We start from the raw sequence: 14,282 nt of genomic DNA, 5'->3' as shown, positions 1-14,282 counted from the left end.
TTCTATTCTATTCTATTCTATTCTACTCTACTATCTACTCTACTCTACTCTACTCTACTCTACTCTACTCCTGTTCATAAATGCAAATGTTTGACCCCTTCTCTCACCATCTTTTTTTTTTTATTGGGGGCTTCATGTTGGCTCGTGGAATTAAAGCCTGTTTGTTTCTCTTCTAGGATTTGATGACTTTTGAGCATCAGTGGGCAAACTTCTTTGCCAATTTCGACACCGAAATTCCTTTCATGCTGGAACTCTCAGAATCCCAAACAGGAGAGGTAATGAGCCAAATTTCAGAGGAATAAAAAAAAAAAAACTTCAATTTACATATCTGGTTCTAGATAGTCCTCGACTTGCCAGCATTCATTTAGTGATCGTTCGAACTTAACAACGGCACTGTTAAAAAAAAAAAAAGTGACCCTTTTCCACACTTACGACCGTTGCAGCATCCCTAGTCAAATGGGGAAGCCAGATTCACTTAACAACCCTATTACTAACTTGACAACTGCAAAAACGCGTTTAATAACTGCCCCAAAGGTCATAAAATGGGGGGGAAGACTCCCTTAACAACTGTCTCATTTAATAATGGAAATTTGGGGCGGTGGTGTTTCAATAGAAGCCGTAAGTCGAGGACTGCTGATGCTTCCTTGCCGCACAGGTCCTCCTTTTGCAAAGTGAAGCTTGTTGTGCGTTTCGAGTCCTTCGGGCTCCTTCCCTGCCAGAGAGTAAACATCCTTTCTCTTCAAGAACAAAAAAGGCATCCATCTGGCTGGCTGAAGGCGATTTGGAGGGCGCCCAATGGAAGCAGGCAGGCAGGCGCAGGGCTGGAGGCAGCGGGAATTCCGGCATTTGGACAACAGCAGGAATAGCAGCGGCACTCGGGCTTTTAAGCCGCTTCATGGTGCTTTTAGAGCCCTGAGCTCTAAGTGGTTTATACAGTCAGCCTCTCGGCCCCCAACAATCCTCCTTTTAACTCCCTTGGAAGGACGGAAGGCTGAGTTAACTTTGAGACGGTCAGGATCGAACTCCTGGCAGTGAGCAGAATCAGCCTGCAATAGGGCATTCTAACCACTGCACCACCAGGAAGGAGAATGAGAAAGGGAATTAAGGGAGGGAGGGAGGGAGGGAGGGAGGGAGGAAGGAAGGAAGGAAGGAAGGAAAACCAATAGCCCTTGGACTTATATACTGCTTCACAGTGCTTTCCAGCCTTCTCTAAGCAGTTTGCAGAGTCAGCCTCTTGCCCCCCACAACAATCTAGGTCCTCATTTTACCGACCTTAGAAGGATGGAAGGCTGAGTCAAACCTTGAGCCAGGATCTAACTCCTGGCAGTGGGCAGAATTAGCCTGCAATACTGCACTCTAAGTACTGTGCCACCATGGCAATCAAATCGATTAGAAGAAGAGAAGAGAAGAGAATAAGAACTATAGAATAGAATAGAATACAATAGAATAAGAACTATAGAATAGAATAGAATAGAATAGAATAGAATAGAATAGAATAGAATAGAATAAGAACTCTAGAATAGAATGTAGAGTAGAATAGAATAGAATAGAATAGAATAGAATAGAATAGAATAGAATAGAATAGGAACTATAGAATAGAATAGAATAGAATAGAATAGAATAGAATAGAATAGAATAGAATAGAATAAGAACTATAGAATAGAATAGAATAGAATAGAATAGAATAGAATAGAATAAGAACTATAAAATAGAATAGAATAAGAACTATAGAATAGAATAGAATAAGAACATAGAATAGAATAGAATAGAATAGAATAGAATAGAATAGAATAGAATAGAATAAGAACTATAGAATAGAATGTAGAGTAGAATAGAATAGAATAGGAACTATAGAATAGAATAGAATAAGAACTATAGAATAGAATAGAATAGAATAGAATAAGAACTATAAAATAGAATAGAATAAGAACTATAGAATAGAATAGAATAAGAACATAGAATAGAATAGAATAGAATAGAATAGAATAGAATAGAATAGAATAAGAACTATAGAATAGGAACTATAGAATAGAATAGAATAGGAACTATAGAATAGAATAGAATAGAATAGAATAGAATAGAATAGAATAGAATAGAATAGAATAGAATAAGAACTATAGAATAGAATAGAATAGAATAGAATAAGAACTATAGAATAGAATAGAATAGAATAGAATAGAATAGAATAGGAACTATAGAATAGAATAGAATAGAATAGGAACTATAGAATAGAATAGAATAGAATTGAATAGAATAAGAACTATAAAATAGAATAGAATAAGAACTATAGAATAGAATAGAATAAGAACATAGAATAGAATAGAATAGAATAGAATAGAATAGAATAGAATAGAATAAGAACTATAGAATAGAATAGAATAGAATAGATTAGAATAAGAACTATAGAATAGAATAGAATAGAATAGAATAAGAACTATAGAATAGGAACTATAGAATAGAATAGAATAGAATAGAATAGAATAGAATAGAATAAGAACTATAGAATAGAATAGGATAGAATAGAACGCAGAATGCAGAATAGAGTAGAATTAGCTTATATACCCTTCACAGTGCTTCCCAGCCCTCTCTAAGCGGTTTGGAGTCAGCCTCTTGCCCCCCCCCAGCAATCTGGGTCTCCCTTTTACCCACCTCAGAAGCAGAGGTGAGGTTCAACTGGTGTTACTACCGGTTTGGGGACTCTGTTTTGCTGTTTGCTGCAAGGAGGCAAATTGCTGGGCGGCGGATTTTTTTTTCCCCTTGTCTTCCTCCCCAAAAGCTAGGTACGTCTTATTGAAAATATGGCATTTAACCTCCCTGTTTATTTTCACGATAATCAATGTTTTCTCCCTCCCTCTGCAGCCATTCCGAAGTTACTTCAGCCACGGGTTGATTTCAAGCCATATAACAGATAACAGGTATTTTTTTTCTTTCCATAACTTCCTTGCCGCCCGAGGTCAGTATCAACACACAAATATAATTTCTAGTTTTGTCCTCTAACAACAACAACAACAACGACAATAATAATAGAGCTACAACCTCAGAGGTGAAGTTTGCACCTTGAGCCTTCGAAAACCTTTTTCTTCTTCTTCTTCGTCTTCTTCCATCAAATAGCCAAAGGAAAAAGACTGTAAAAATGTAAGATTTATGGCAATCTTTCCAAAGCCTGATGGTGTATACTCAACGATAAATTCTGCCTTGCTAGCCGACAAGAGTTTCGGAATTGCAATCCAGTTATAACCTTGGAAATGGATGGTTATTATTTTGTCTGATTGCAGCTTTCAGGGCGTCTCTGGCAAAGAAAGAAAAAAATGGGGGGGTCTTTGTGTCACTTAGCAGCCAATCCTTTTTATGGGAAGGCTTGGAGGGAATTAAACCTGAGGTGAATTTTTCTGTACTTAAATCAGAATTCCTGTTCCTTGAGGGAAAAAACTGCCGAATATGGGTGCTCTAGGTTCAAAATGCGCTTCCTGCCACTCCGAATAATTACCTCACAACGCGGGTGGTCCTTGACTTACAACAGTTCGTTTAGTGACCGAAGTTACAACCTCAGTGCGGGAAAAAAGGGGGACTTAAACCGTTTCTCACACTTACAACCATTGCGGCATCTCCCAATGGTCACGTGATCAAAATTCAGATGCTTGGCAAACTGCCTCATACTTATGACTGTTGCTATGTCCCGGGATCACGGGATCCCCTTTTGTGACCTTCTGATAAGCAAAGTCAAATTCCTCCTTCCTTCCTTCCTTCCTCCTGGGTGAAGCAGTAAGACAGTGAGGGGGTTCCCGGCACAGCTGATCATCCTCTCCTTCCTTCCTTCCTTCCTTCCTTCCTTCCTTCCTTCCTTCCTTCCTTCCTTCCTTCCTTCCTTCCTTCCTTCCTCCTTCCTTCCTTCCTTCCTCCCTCCTGGGTGAAGCAGTAAGACAGTGAGGGAGATCCCGGCACAGCTGATCATCCTCTCCTTCCTTCCTTCCCTTCCTTCCTTCCTTCCTTCCTTCCTTCCTTCCTTCCTTCCTTCCTCCTTCCTTCCTTCCTTCCTCCTTCCTTCCTTCCTTCCTCCCTTCCTCCTTCCTCTTTCCTTCCTTCCTCCTGGGTGAAGCAGTAAGACAGTGAGGGGGATCCCGGCACAGCTGATCATCCTCTCCTTCCCCTTCCTTCCTTCCTTCCTTCCTTCCTTCCTTCCTTCCTCCTCCTCCTTCCTTCCTTCCTTCCTCCTGGGTGAAGCAGTAAGACAGTGAGGGGTTCCGCACAGCTGATCATCCTCTCCTTCCTTCCTTCCTTCCTTCCTTCCTTCCTTCCTTCCTCCTCCTTCCTTCCTCCCTCTCTCCTCCTTCCTTCCTTCCTTCCTTCCTTCCTTCCTTCCTTCCTTCCTTCCTTCTGGGTGAAGCAGTAAGACAGTGAGGGGGTTCCCAGCACAGCTGATCATCCTCTCCTTCCTTCCTCCTCCTTCCTTCCTCCTCCTTCCTTCCTTCCTTCCTTCCTTCCTTCCTTCCTTCATTTTTTTTTCTTTTTTCTTTCTTTCTTTTTTTTTTTTTTTTTTTCTTCTTTTTTCTTTTCTCCTTGTAAAGCAATAAGACAGTGATAGGAACCCCGGCACAGCTGATCTTAGGAACAGCTGATTGTTGGGAGGGGAAAAAAATACCTTAAGGAGTGACTGGGCGGGGGAGAACGCAGTCAGTGATATTGGGCATGCCCACAATGTTGCACATGCGCGATAAGGACTGACTGGGCGGGGAGGAAAGGGGAGACCAGGTTGGGGGCGTGGCCAGCCAGAAGTTACTACCGGTAACTACCTACACCAAATCCTTGCTACCGGTTCATGTGAACCGGTGCGAACCGGCTGAATATCACAACTGCAGCAACCCAAGAAAATATGGGACTTTTAATTTAAAAAATTGCCACTTGGAAAAAGGTGTTCATATCCAGCTCCTCCCAATTTCTCCTAACATCAGAAACGTCGTCAAAAAAGCCCAACAAAGAAGGTTCTTTCTGCGCCAACTCAGGAAGCTCAAACTGCCCAAGGAGCTGCTGATCCAGTTCTACAGAGGAATGATTGAGTCTGTCATCTGCACCTCTAGAACTGCTTGGTTTGGTTCTGCAACCCAACAGGACAGACACAGACTCCAGAGAGGAATTAGGACTGCAGAAAGAACAATTACTACCCACCTGCCTTCAATGGAGGACCTGTATATACTGCAGGAGTCCAAAAGAGGGCTGTGAAAATATCTACAGGCCCCTCACATCCTGGACACGAACTATTTCAACTCCTACCCTCAAAATGACGCTATAGAGCCCTGCACACCAGAACAACTAGACACAAGGAGAGTTTTCCCCCAAATGCCATCGCTCTGTTACACAACGCAGTCCAACTATTTACAAAGTCCCTCAACGCTGTCCAACTATTTACAAAAGTCTGAACTACTATTACTGTTAATCTTCTCATCTCTCCTTACCACCCATCCCTTCCCACTTGTGACTGTATGACTGTAACTTTGTCGCTTGTATTCTTATGATTTATATTGACTGTTTCCTAGTATGATTTGATGGCTTATTGTACCCTACGACTATTACTAAGTATTGGACCTGATGATTCTTGACTCTTGACAAATGTAATCTTTTCTTCTATGGACACTGAGAGCATTTGCACCAAGACAAATTCCTTGTGTGTCCAACCACACTTGGCCAATAAAGAATTCTATTCTATTCTATTCTATTCTATTCTATTCTATTCTATTCTATTCTATTCTATTCTATTCTCTATTCTATTCTATTCTATTCTATTCTGCTGCGATGCTGCTCTTTTAAATCGCTTTTTCTTTACCTGTTTTGAACGTGACCCGTTTCTTAGCGCTTTGACTTCCGATAGAACGGAAAGTGTGTCATTTGCTCTTTGTTGTGCAATCAGCCCCAGCAGGCAACCGTTTGTGCTCTTTGGCACTCACTCATCCAGAGAAAACCTGAATTCGGGCAATTTCAGCTTCCCCTCGGAAGGGCACCTGCTTCGCAACACGGGCCTGGCTGGCGGCATCGCCAAGCACATGGTAAGCCTCCCACCTGGGATTTTCAGAAGCTGCCGGTAGAGCCCTGTGGTCAAGGCATTGTGCCTTTTGTGGCCTGGGGGATTCTGGGAGTTGAGGTTCACTCACCTCCAGGCTGCCAAGTCATTGGCAATGACTGGCGTCATTCTGGTGTGGAGAAAATAGGAGCAGGAAAATGTGTTAGATCCGTTTGCTGCCTTGTGTTCTTTGTAAAAATAATAAATGTGGAAGATTAGATAGATAGATAGATAGATAGATAGATAGATAGATAGATAGATAGATAGATAGATAGATAGATAGATAGATAGATAGATAGATAGATAGATAGATAGATAGATAGATATGAGAGAGATGATAGATATAGATAGATAAAGAAAAAGAGAGTAGACTAAAATATATATAGATAGATGATATTTATTTTCATAGAGAGATAGATAGATAGATAGATAGATAGGAGATAAGAAATAAGATAGATAATGGATGATAGATAAATAGATAAGATAGATTAGCTAGCTGATAGGTAAGATTAGATGGTTGATAGATAAATAGATAGTTGATATAGATGATTGATAGATAATAGATTAGATGGATGATAGATAAATAGATGATAGATACTGTAGATAGATGATAGATAGAATAAGATAAATGATGTAGATGATAGATAGATAGATAGATAGATAGATAGATAGATAGATAGATAAAATAAGAGATGATATAGATTAGATAGATGATAGATTAGAGGGATGATGGAGAGAAAATGAGATAGATAGGTAGATAGATAGATAGATAGATAGAAAAGAGATAATAGATAAGATAGATAATAGATGGATGACAGATTAGATGATAGATAAAATAAGATAGATGATAGATGGATGATAGATAATTACATTAGTTAGATGATAGATAAGATTAGATGGATGATCGATAAATAGATAGTTGATATAGATGATTGATAGATAGATGATAGATTAGATGGATAATAGATAAATAGATAAGATAGATTAGCTAGATGATAGATATGATTAGATGGATAATAGATAAATAGATAATTGATATAGATGATTGATATATGATAGATTAGATGGATGATAGATAAATAGATGACAGATACTGTAAGATAAATAGATATAGAATAAGATAAATGATATAGATGATAGATAGATAAAGTAAGATGATATAGATAGATGACAGATTAGAGGGATGATGGAGAAAGAGACAGGATGATAGATAAGATGGATAAAATAGATTAGCTAGATGATAGATAAGATTAGATGGATGATGGATAGATGGATTGATGTGAAGGCCCTAAATGACCAGTCCATTCTGTGTTTACCAACAATAGGTGGTGCAGTGTGTCTCTCCCAAGGGGCCCTTGGCTTGTTCCAGGACCTACTTCTTCGGTGCCACTCACACTCCTTACCTTGGTAAGTCCAGCCACTAAACCAAGATGTCTCACCTGGCTGATTCCTGAGCATCGCCATACTAGGCAGCCCTTAAAAATGCTTACCTTGTCACGGCACTATTGGGCAAACTGCAAACCAGGAAAGATGACAGCAGTTCCTTCTTGATGTTTTGGACCCCACTTCCTCCCAGATGCCTCTAGAAGCAGCTAATAAACCTCTCCTTGTAGTGCTATATATCCTAAGTGCAAAATGCTAAAAGGTAGTCCTTGACTTACAACCTCAATTGAGCCCAGTGTTGATGTTGCTCAGCGAGACATTCGTTACGTGAGCTTTGTCCCATTTTACGACCTTTCTTGCCACTGCCGTTAAGTGAATCCCCACCGTTGTTCAGTTACTAACACAGTCATTAAGTGAATCTGGCTCTCCCATTGGCTTGGCTTGTCAGAAGGTCGCAGAAAGGGGGATCACATGACCCTGGGATGCTGCCACAGTCGTAAGCGTGAAAAGCAGCCGTAAGTCATTTTTTCCAGTGCTGCTGTAATTCTGAATGGTCGCTAAATGAAGTAAGTCAAGGACTCACCTTATATCCTAAGTTCAAAATGCTAAAAGTGCATCGGGAAAATTTCAGTGCATTTCAACGATTATATCTAAAACTAGCTGGATCCCCATGCTGTACTACGAAACTATTCTGATCGGGCTTAGTTTTTGCGGAGGAAAATAATAGGGGTGGGGGGGAATTCTGCCTCTGGCTACCAGCATCCATGGGTATTCATCTGGATAGCGTCCTGTCAGTGTGTGAGAGAGTTGAGGGCTGTTTGGAAACTGAAAGAATATTTGCTGTGTGAGCAAGAAGGAGACAGCAAGGAGCCCGGGCGTGGCTTAGCTCAACTGTTCTGTCCTAAAGCTGCTTGGTGCTCTGAAACTAAAACCGAAACTCCTCTGCTTGGGTTTTGCCTTTGGAAGTGATTTCTTTTCAGGTGGAGAGGGGGAGTAGGACTCCTTAGCATCAGAGCGTGTTAATAATAATAATAATATTGGAAATACTCTAAATACTCTGATGGTCATTTGGAAAAATCCTTTCTTAGTGAGCACCTAGAAGCCAAGAGGAACATAGATGCCAAATTTCAAGTTTGTGGCCTTTATGGTTCTGGAGATTTTGTGATGATGCGTGAGGGGCATTTCGCTTTTATATAGTGAGATAATCATGCAAAATAACAATTGAAGGGTAGAGGATTTGTTTTGCCACAGCAGAGAGAGCGAGAAATAACTGTGTTTCTCTTATTTGTGTAAAAAGGGAATGGCGATGGATTGGAGAAGAAAACGGAAGAAGTGTAAGTTTTTTAAAATATCCCCTTATGATCCCCTCTACGCATCTCTTGGCTGAGCAGAACAACCCGTATTGCATGCCAGTTGTGGTTGTGCACCGTACACAATTGCAGTTTGAATGCTTTTTTTTTTTTCTCACTCAAGGGACTTTGATTTACATCTAAAATCAGGGTTCTTCCAACGTAGCTTGTTGATTTGTGTCAATTTCTTCACTTTTTCTTTTTCTTTTTTACTCATGGCACCTAGTTACCAAGATTTAGTTTGTGTTCAGGGCCTTTTTTTTAAATATAGCTTTGACTGAAGAATTTTTAACGAGATCAAAGAATGACAAATGTTAGAAAAGAAACGAGGAACGTAAAGAACAGTGAGTAAGAAAGAAGATAGAAATAGGAACAAGGGGGAAGGGGGAAGGGAAAGAAAGGAGAAAGGAAAAGAAAGGGAAGGAAAGGAAGAAGGGAAGAGAAAGGGAAGGAAGGGAAGAAAAGGGGGAAGGGGAAGGGAAAGAAAGGAGAAAGGGAAGGGGAAAGGAAGGATAGGGAAAGGAAAGGAAAAGAAAGGAAATAGGGAAGGGAAGGGAAGAAAAGGGGGAAGGGGAAAGGGAAAGAAAGGAGAAAGAGAAAAGGGAAGGATAGGGAAAGGAAAGGAGAAGAAAGGAAATAGGGAAGGGAAGGGAAAAAAGGGGGAAGGGGAGAGGGAAAGAAAGGAGAAAGGAAAAGAAAGGGAAGGAAAGGAAGAAGGGAAGGGAAAGGGAAGGGAAGGGAAGAAAAGGGGGAAGGGAAAGAAAGGAGAAAGGGGAAGGGGAAGGGAAGGATAGGGAAAGGAAAGGAGAAGAAAGGAAATAGGGAAGGGAAGGGAAGAAAAGGGGGAAGGGGAAAGGGAAAGAAAGGAGAAAGAGAAAGGGAAAGGAAAGGAAAAGAAAGGAACGGAAGGGAAGGGAAGGGGAAGGAAAGAAAGGAGAAAGGGGAAGGGAAGGATAGGGAAAGGAAAGGAGAAGAAAGGAAATAGGGAAGGGAAGGGAAGAAAAGGGGGAAGGGGAAAGGGAAAGAAAGGAGAAAGAGAAAGGGAAAGGAAAGGAAAAGAAAGGGAACAGGGAAGGGAAGGGAAGGGGGAAGGGAAAGAAAGGAGAAAGGGGAAGGGAAGGATAGGGAAAGGAAAGGAGAAGAAAGGAAATAGGGAAGGGAAGAAAAGGGGGAAGGGGAAAGGGAAAGAAAGGAGAAAGAGAAAGGGAAAGGAAAGGAAAAGAAAGGGAACAGGGAAGGGAAGGGAAGGGGAAGGGAAAGAAAGGAGAAAGGGGAAGGAAAGGATAGGGAAAGGAAAGGAAAGAAATAGGGAAGGGAAGGGAAGAAAAGGGGAAGGGGAAAGGGAAAGAAAGGAGAAAGAGAAAGGGAAAGGAAAGGAAAAGAAAGGAAACAGGGAAGGGAAGGGAAGGGAAGGGGGAAGGGAAAGAAAGGAGAAAGGGGAAGGGAAGGATAGGGAAAGGAAAGGAGAAGAAAGGAAATAGGGAAGGGAAGGGAAGAAAAGGGGGAAGGGGAGAGGGAAAGAAAGGAGAAAGGGGAAAGGAAGGATAGGGAAAGGAAAGGAAAAGAAAGGAAATAGGGAAGGGAAGGAAAGGAAGAAAAGGGGGAAGGGGAAGGGACAGAAAGGAGAAAGGGAAGAAAGGAAAGGAGAAGAAAGGAAACAGGGAAGGGAAGAAAAGGGGAAGGGGAAAGGGAAAGAAAGGAGAAAGGGGAAGGGAAGGATAGGGAAAGGAAAGGAAAAGAAAGGAAATAGGGAAGGGAAGAAAGGGGGAAGGGGAAGGGAAAGAAAGGAGAAAGGGAAGAAAGGGAAGGAAAAGAAAGGAAACAGGGAAGGGAAGAAAAGGCTTCCAGACTGTGTGACGTCCGTTATAATTCTATTTATATTGTAACTTTATTTTGCCTCTCTAAAGTTACCTCAAGTTCCTTCTTTCTGCAAACTTTGCCTTTCTAATCTTGAAATCCATCAACAACACCGATTATTTGTCCTTCCTTCAAGGGTCTTTTCTTTTTTTTAAAAAAAAAAAGCGATCGCTGTGTGACTCTGTTCTGTAAAGGAATTTTGGATTGTGTGGAGTTCAAAATCTTAATTAATCTTCATCATTCATCTTGCTTTTTTTCTTTTCTTTTCTTTTCTTTTTTTCCCCCTTTCCAAGGAAACTCTTATCTCAGATCTATTTTGCTGTGGTGGAGGCCGTCCTGGCTGGCATCGACACCTTCTCAAAAACGTCGCAAGTTACAAAGGTAGGCGCTTCCCTTCCCACAACGCGGCCCTTGCGGTTAGCGTGCAGTGCAAGGGGTCCTCAACTTACAGCCATTCGCTGTAGCGACCCTTTGAAGTTACAACGGCCCTGCAAAAAAAAGGTGACTTAAGTTAGGACTGTTTTCCACACACAACCACCCCCACCATTTCGCCATCCCCATGGTCACGGGATTCAAAATTCAGGTGCTCGGCAATTGGCTCGTAGTTATGACCGTTGCACTCTCCCCTTTTGTTGACCTTCTGGCAAAGCATATAGATTCACTTAACAACTGCAGGATGCACTTAGTGACAGCTCTAATTCACTTGAACAGTCGTGGCAAAAAAAAAAAAAAGATGGGAAAATCAGGCCTGATTCGCTTAACGACCGTTTCTAGCTTCATGAAAGAAATCCTGGTCCGAAATGTTGTAAATCGAGGACTAATTGAATTACACAACCTCATTCATTCCCCCAGTCTGCTTGGGTATAAGAAATTATAATTACTTCTAGAGCTAACTTGATTATTCCTCATTCGGCCTTACATTACGTGGCTAACCATGGCCACACATTGGCCTATTCTGGGTGGGCGTGGCCATGGTGAGCGTGGCCTGCTGGGATTTCTGGATTGGCCGTTTTTTGCCTTCCCCAGAATCCGGAGGCTTCCCTCGGGCCTCAGGGAGGACGAACAGGGACTCCCCTGGGCTCTGGAGCAGCGGTGGGATTCAAAAATTTTTACGACCGGTTCTGTGGGTGTGGCTTGGTGAGCGTTGTGTGGCTTGGTGGGCGTGGCAGGGGAAGGATATACTGCAAAATCCCCCTTCCCTCCCCTCCCCACTGACCTGCTTTCCAGCTCCGTTCTCCTGTGCAGGGCAACCAAAGGAGACCCAGCCGATCAGCTGAGACTCGATGGGAGGCAGAGAAGAGATGGGGGTTAGCGGGGACAGTCAGAGGTGGGATTGGCCGGTTCTCTGAGCCACTCCAAATTTCTGCTACTGGAAGACCAGTTCTGGGAAAAAGTGGTCCAAACCAGCTGAATACCACCTCTGGAGGAGAAGGAGAAGGAAGGAAGGAAGGAAGGAAGGAAGGAAGGAAGGAAGGAAAGGGAAGAGAAGGAAGAGAAGGAAAGGGGAGAGAAGGGAAGGAAGGAAGGAAGGAAGGAAGGAAGGAAGGAAGGAAGGAAGGAAGGAAGGAGAGGAGAGGAGAGGGCGGGATTCAAAATTTTTTACTACTGGTTCTGTGGGCATGGTGTGGCTTGGTGGGCGTGCCTTGGTGGGCGTGACGGGAAGGATATACTGCAAAATCCCCCTTCCCTCCCCCACCCCACTAACCTGCTTTCCAGCTCCGTTCTCCTGGGCAGGGCAACCAAAGGAGACCCAACCAATCAGTTGTGTGCATGGCCTGGTGGGCGTGGCATTCTGTGGGGGTGTGGCTTGGTGGGCAATGTGGCAGGGGAAGGATATACTGCAAAATCCCCCTTCCTTCCCCCTCCCCACTAACCTGCTTTCCAGCTCTGTTCTCCTGGGCAGGGCAACCAAAGGAGACCCAGCCGATCAGCTGAGACTCGATGGGAGGCAGAGAAGAGATGGGGGTTGGCGGAGCCAGTTGGAGGCGGGATTAGCCGAACCAGCTGAAGACCACCTCTGCTCTGGAGGCCCCCCAGAAGCTGGAAACAGGCCCATTTCCAGACTTCCGGAACTTTCCAGGGAGCCGTTTTTCACCTTTCCCAGAGCCTCCGCGTAGACCCTGCCCTTCCGTGCATGCAGAACGGGCCACAAGGAGACCCCTGGGAGGGGCCGGGTGGGGTACATTTTATGAGTTGACCAGCCAGTCGGTTCAACTACCAGTTCGGGCGAACCGGATGTAAATTTAACATCCTGTTCGCCCGAACTGTGCCAAACCGGCTGAATCCCACCCCTATGGACAGGGAGTCCTGGACTTACGACCCCAACAGAGCCCCAGATTTCCACTGCTAAGCCAGGACAGTCGTTCAGTGAGTCTTTTGTCCCGTTTTGCGACCTTTCCCGCCACAATGAAGTAAATCCTTGCAGTTCTTAAGTCAGTCATGCGGTCGTTAAGCGGATCAGGCTTCCCCAAAGGGAATCACATGACCCCAGGACACTGCAACCGTCACAAATGTGAGTCGGTTGCCAAACGGCTGAATTTGGATCATCTGAATGTGGGGATTCAGTCTTTAACGGTCTTAAAGGTGTGGAAAACGGCCATACATCCCTTTTGCCCAGTGCCGTTGTAACTTTGAACAGTTGCTAAATGAAGGTAAGTCAAGGACTACCATTATTTATTCTTCATTATTTTTAAGGAATATATCATATTTGATTTTTTTTCTCCCTCATCTTTTCTGTTGACAGGCAAAAGAAGTAGCAGAGAAAGTGTTTTTCAATAGGCTTGAGGCCTTTCAACTGTCATGCTTTAAAACTCCACTACGGTACGTCTCTCTCTCTCTCTCTCTCTCTCTCTCTCTGTCTCTCCGTCTCTGTCTGTCTGTCTGTCTGTCTGCTCTCTCTCTCTCTCTCTTTCTCTGTCTTTCTGTCTCTCTCTTTCTCTCTGTCTGTCTCTCTTTCTCTCTGTCTCTCTCTCTTTCTCTCTGTCTCTCTCTCTTTCTGTCTCTCTCTTTCTCTCTGTCTGTCTCTCTTTCTCTCTGTCTCTCTCTCTCTCTCTCTGTCTCTCTTTCTGTCTCTCTCTTTCTCTCTGTCTCTCTCTCTTTCTCTCTGTCTCTCTTTTTCTCTCTCTCTGTCTCTCTCTTTCTGTCTCTCTCTCTCTTTCTGTCTCTGTCTCTGTCTCTCTGTCTCTCTCTATGTCTCTGTCTCTGCCTCTGTCTCGGTCTCTGTCTCTCTCTCTGTTTCTCTCTGTCTCTCTCTCTCTTTGTCTCTCTCTGTCTCTCTGTCTCTCTCTCTCTGTCTTGGTCTCTGTCTCTCTCTCTCTCTCTGTCTCTCTCTCTCTCTTTCTCTATGTCTCTCTGTCTCTGTCTGTCTGTCTCTCTCTGTCTCTCTCTGTCTCTGTCTCTCTGTCTCTCTCTCTCTCTCTCTCTCTCTTTCTCTCTGTCTCTCTCTTTCTCTGTTTCTTTGTTGTAAGCATTTTTGTACAAACTGGGATTGTATAACGAGTCGGGGCTGGTTTTTGAAAACGTGGAACGACTCTCCCTTCGTTGTTGGAGTCTTCGAAGACTTAGCACAGGGGTCCCCCAACGTGGCCCCTTTAAGACTTGTGGACTTCAACTCCCAGAGTTCTCCAGCCAGCATAGCTCCA

The 14,282-nt window shown here is 43.2% G+C and overlaps 1 protein-coding gene across 1 annotated transcript in view; it reads left to right on the top strand.

Moving 5' to 3' along the window:
- The window catches only part of DNAAF9 (dynein axonemal assembly factor 9), a 97,789-nt gene that overhangs the window by 30,610 nt on the left and 52,897 nt on the right, over positions 1–14,282 (top strand). The window contains exons 8-14 of the mRNA XM_087935678.1: positions 177–275; positions 2,860–2,915; positions 5,903–6,038; positions 7,378–7,459; positions 8,733–8,769; positions 10,935–11,022; positions 13,385–13,461. Of these exons, the coding sequence (XP_087791804.1) occupies positions 177–275; positions 2,860–2,915; positions 5,903–6,038; positions 7,378–7,459; positions 8,733–8,769; positions 10,935–11,022; positions 13,385–13,461 (575 nt within the window). The remainder of the gene's footprint in view (positions 1–176; positions 276–2,859; positions 2,916–5,902; positions 6,039–7,377; positions 7,460–8,732; positions 8,770–10,934; positions 11,023–13,384; positions 13,462–14,282) is intronic.

This window comes from Pseudonaja textilis, chromosome 6, assembly GCF_049901715.1.
Source record: "Pseudonaja textilis isolate UNSWEBS1 chromosome 6, rPseTex1.2, whole genome shotgun sequence".
NCBI lineage: Eukaryota > Metazoa > Chordata > Lepidosauria > Squamata > Elapidae > Pseudonaja > Pseudonaja textilis.
The sequence above is the reverse complement of the archived record's forward strand: the minus strand, read 5'-3'. Positions and strand labels throughout refer to the sequence as shown.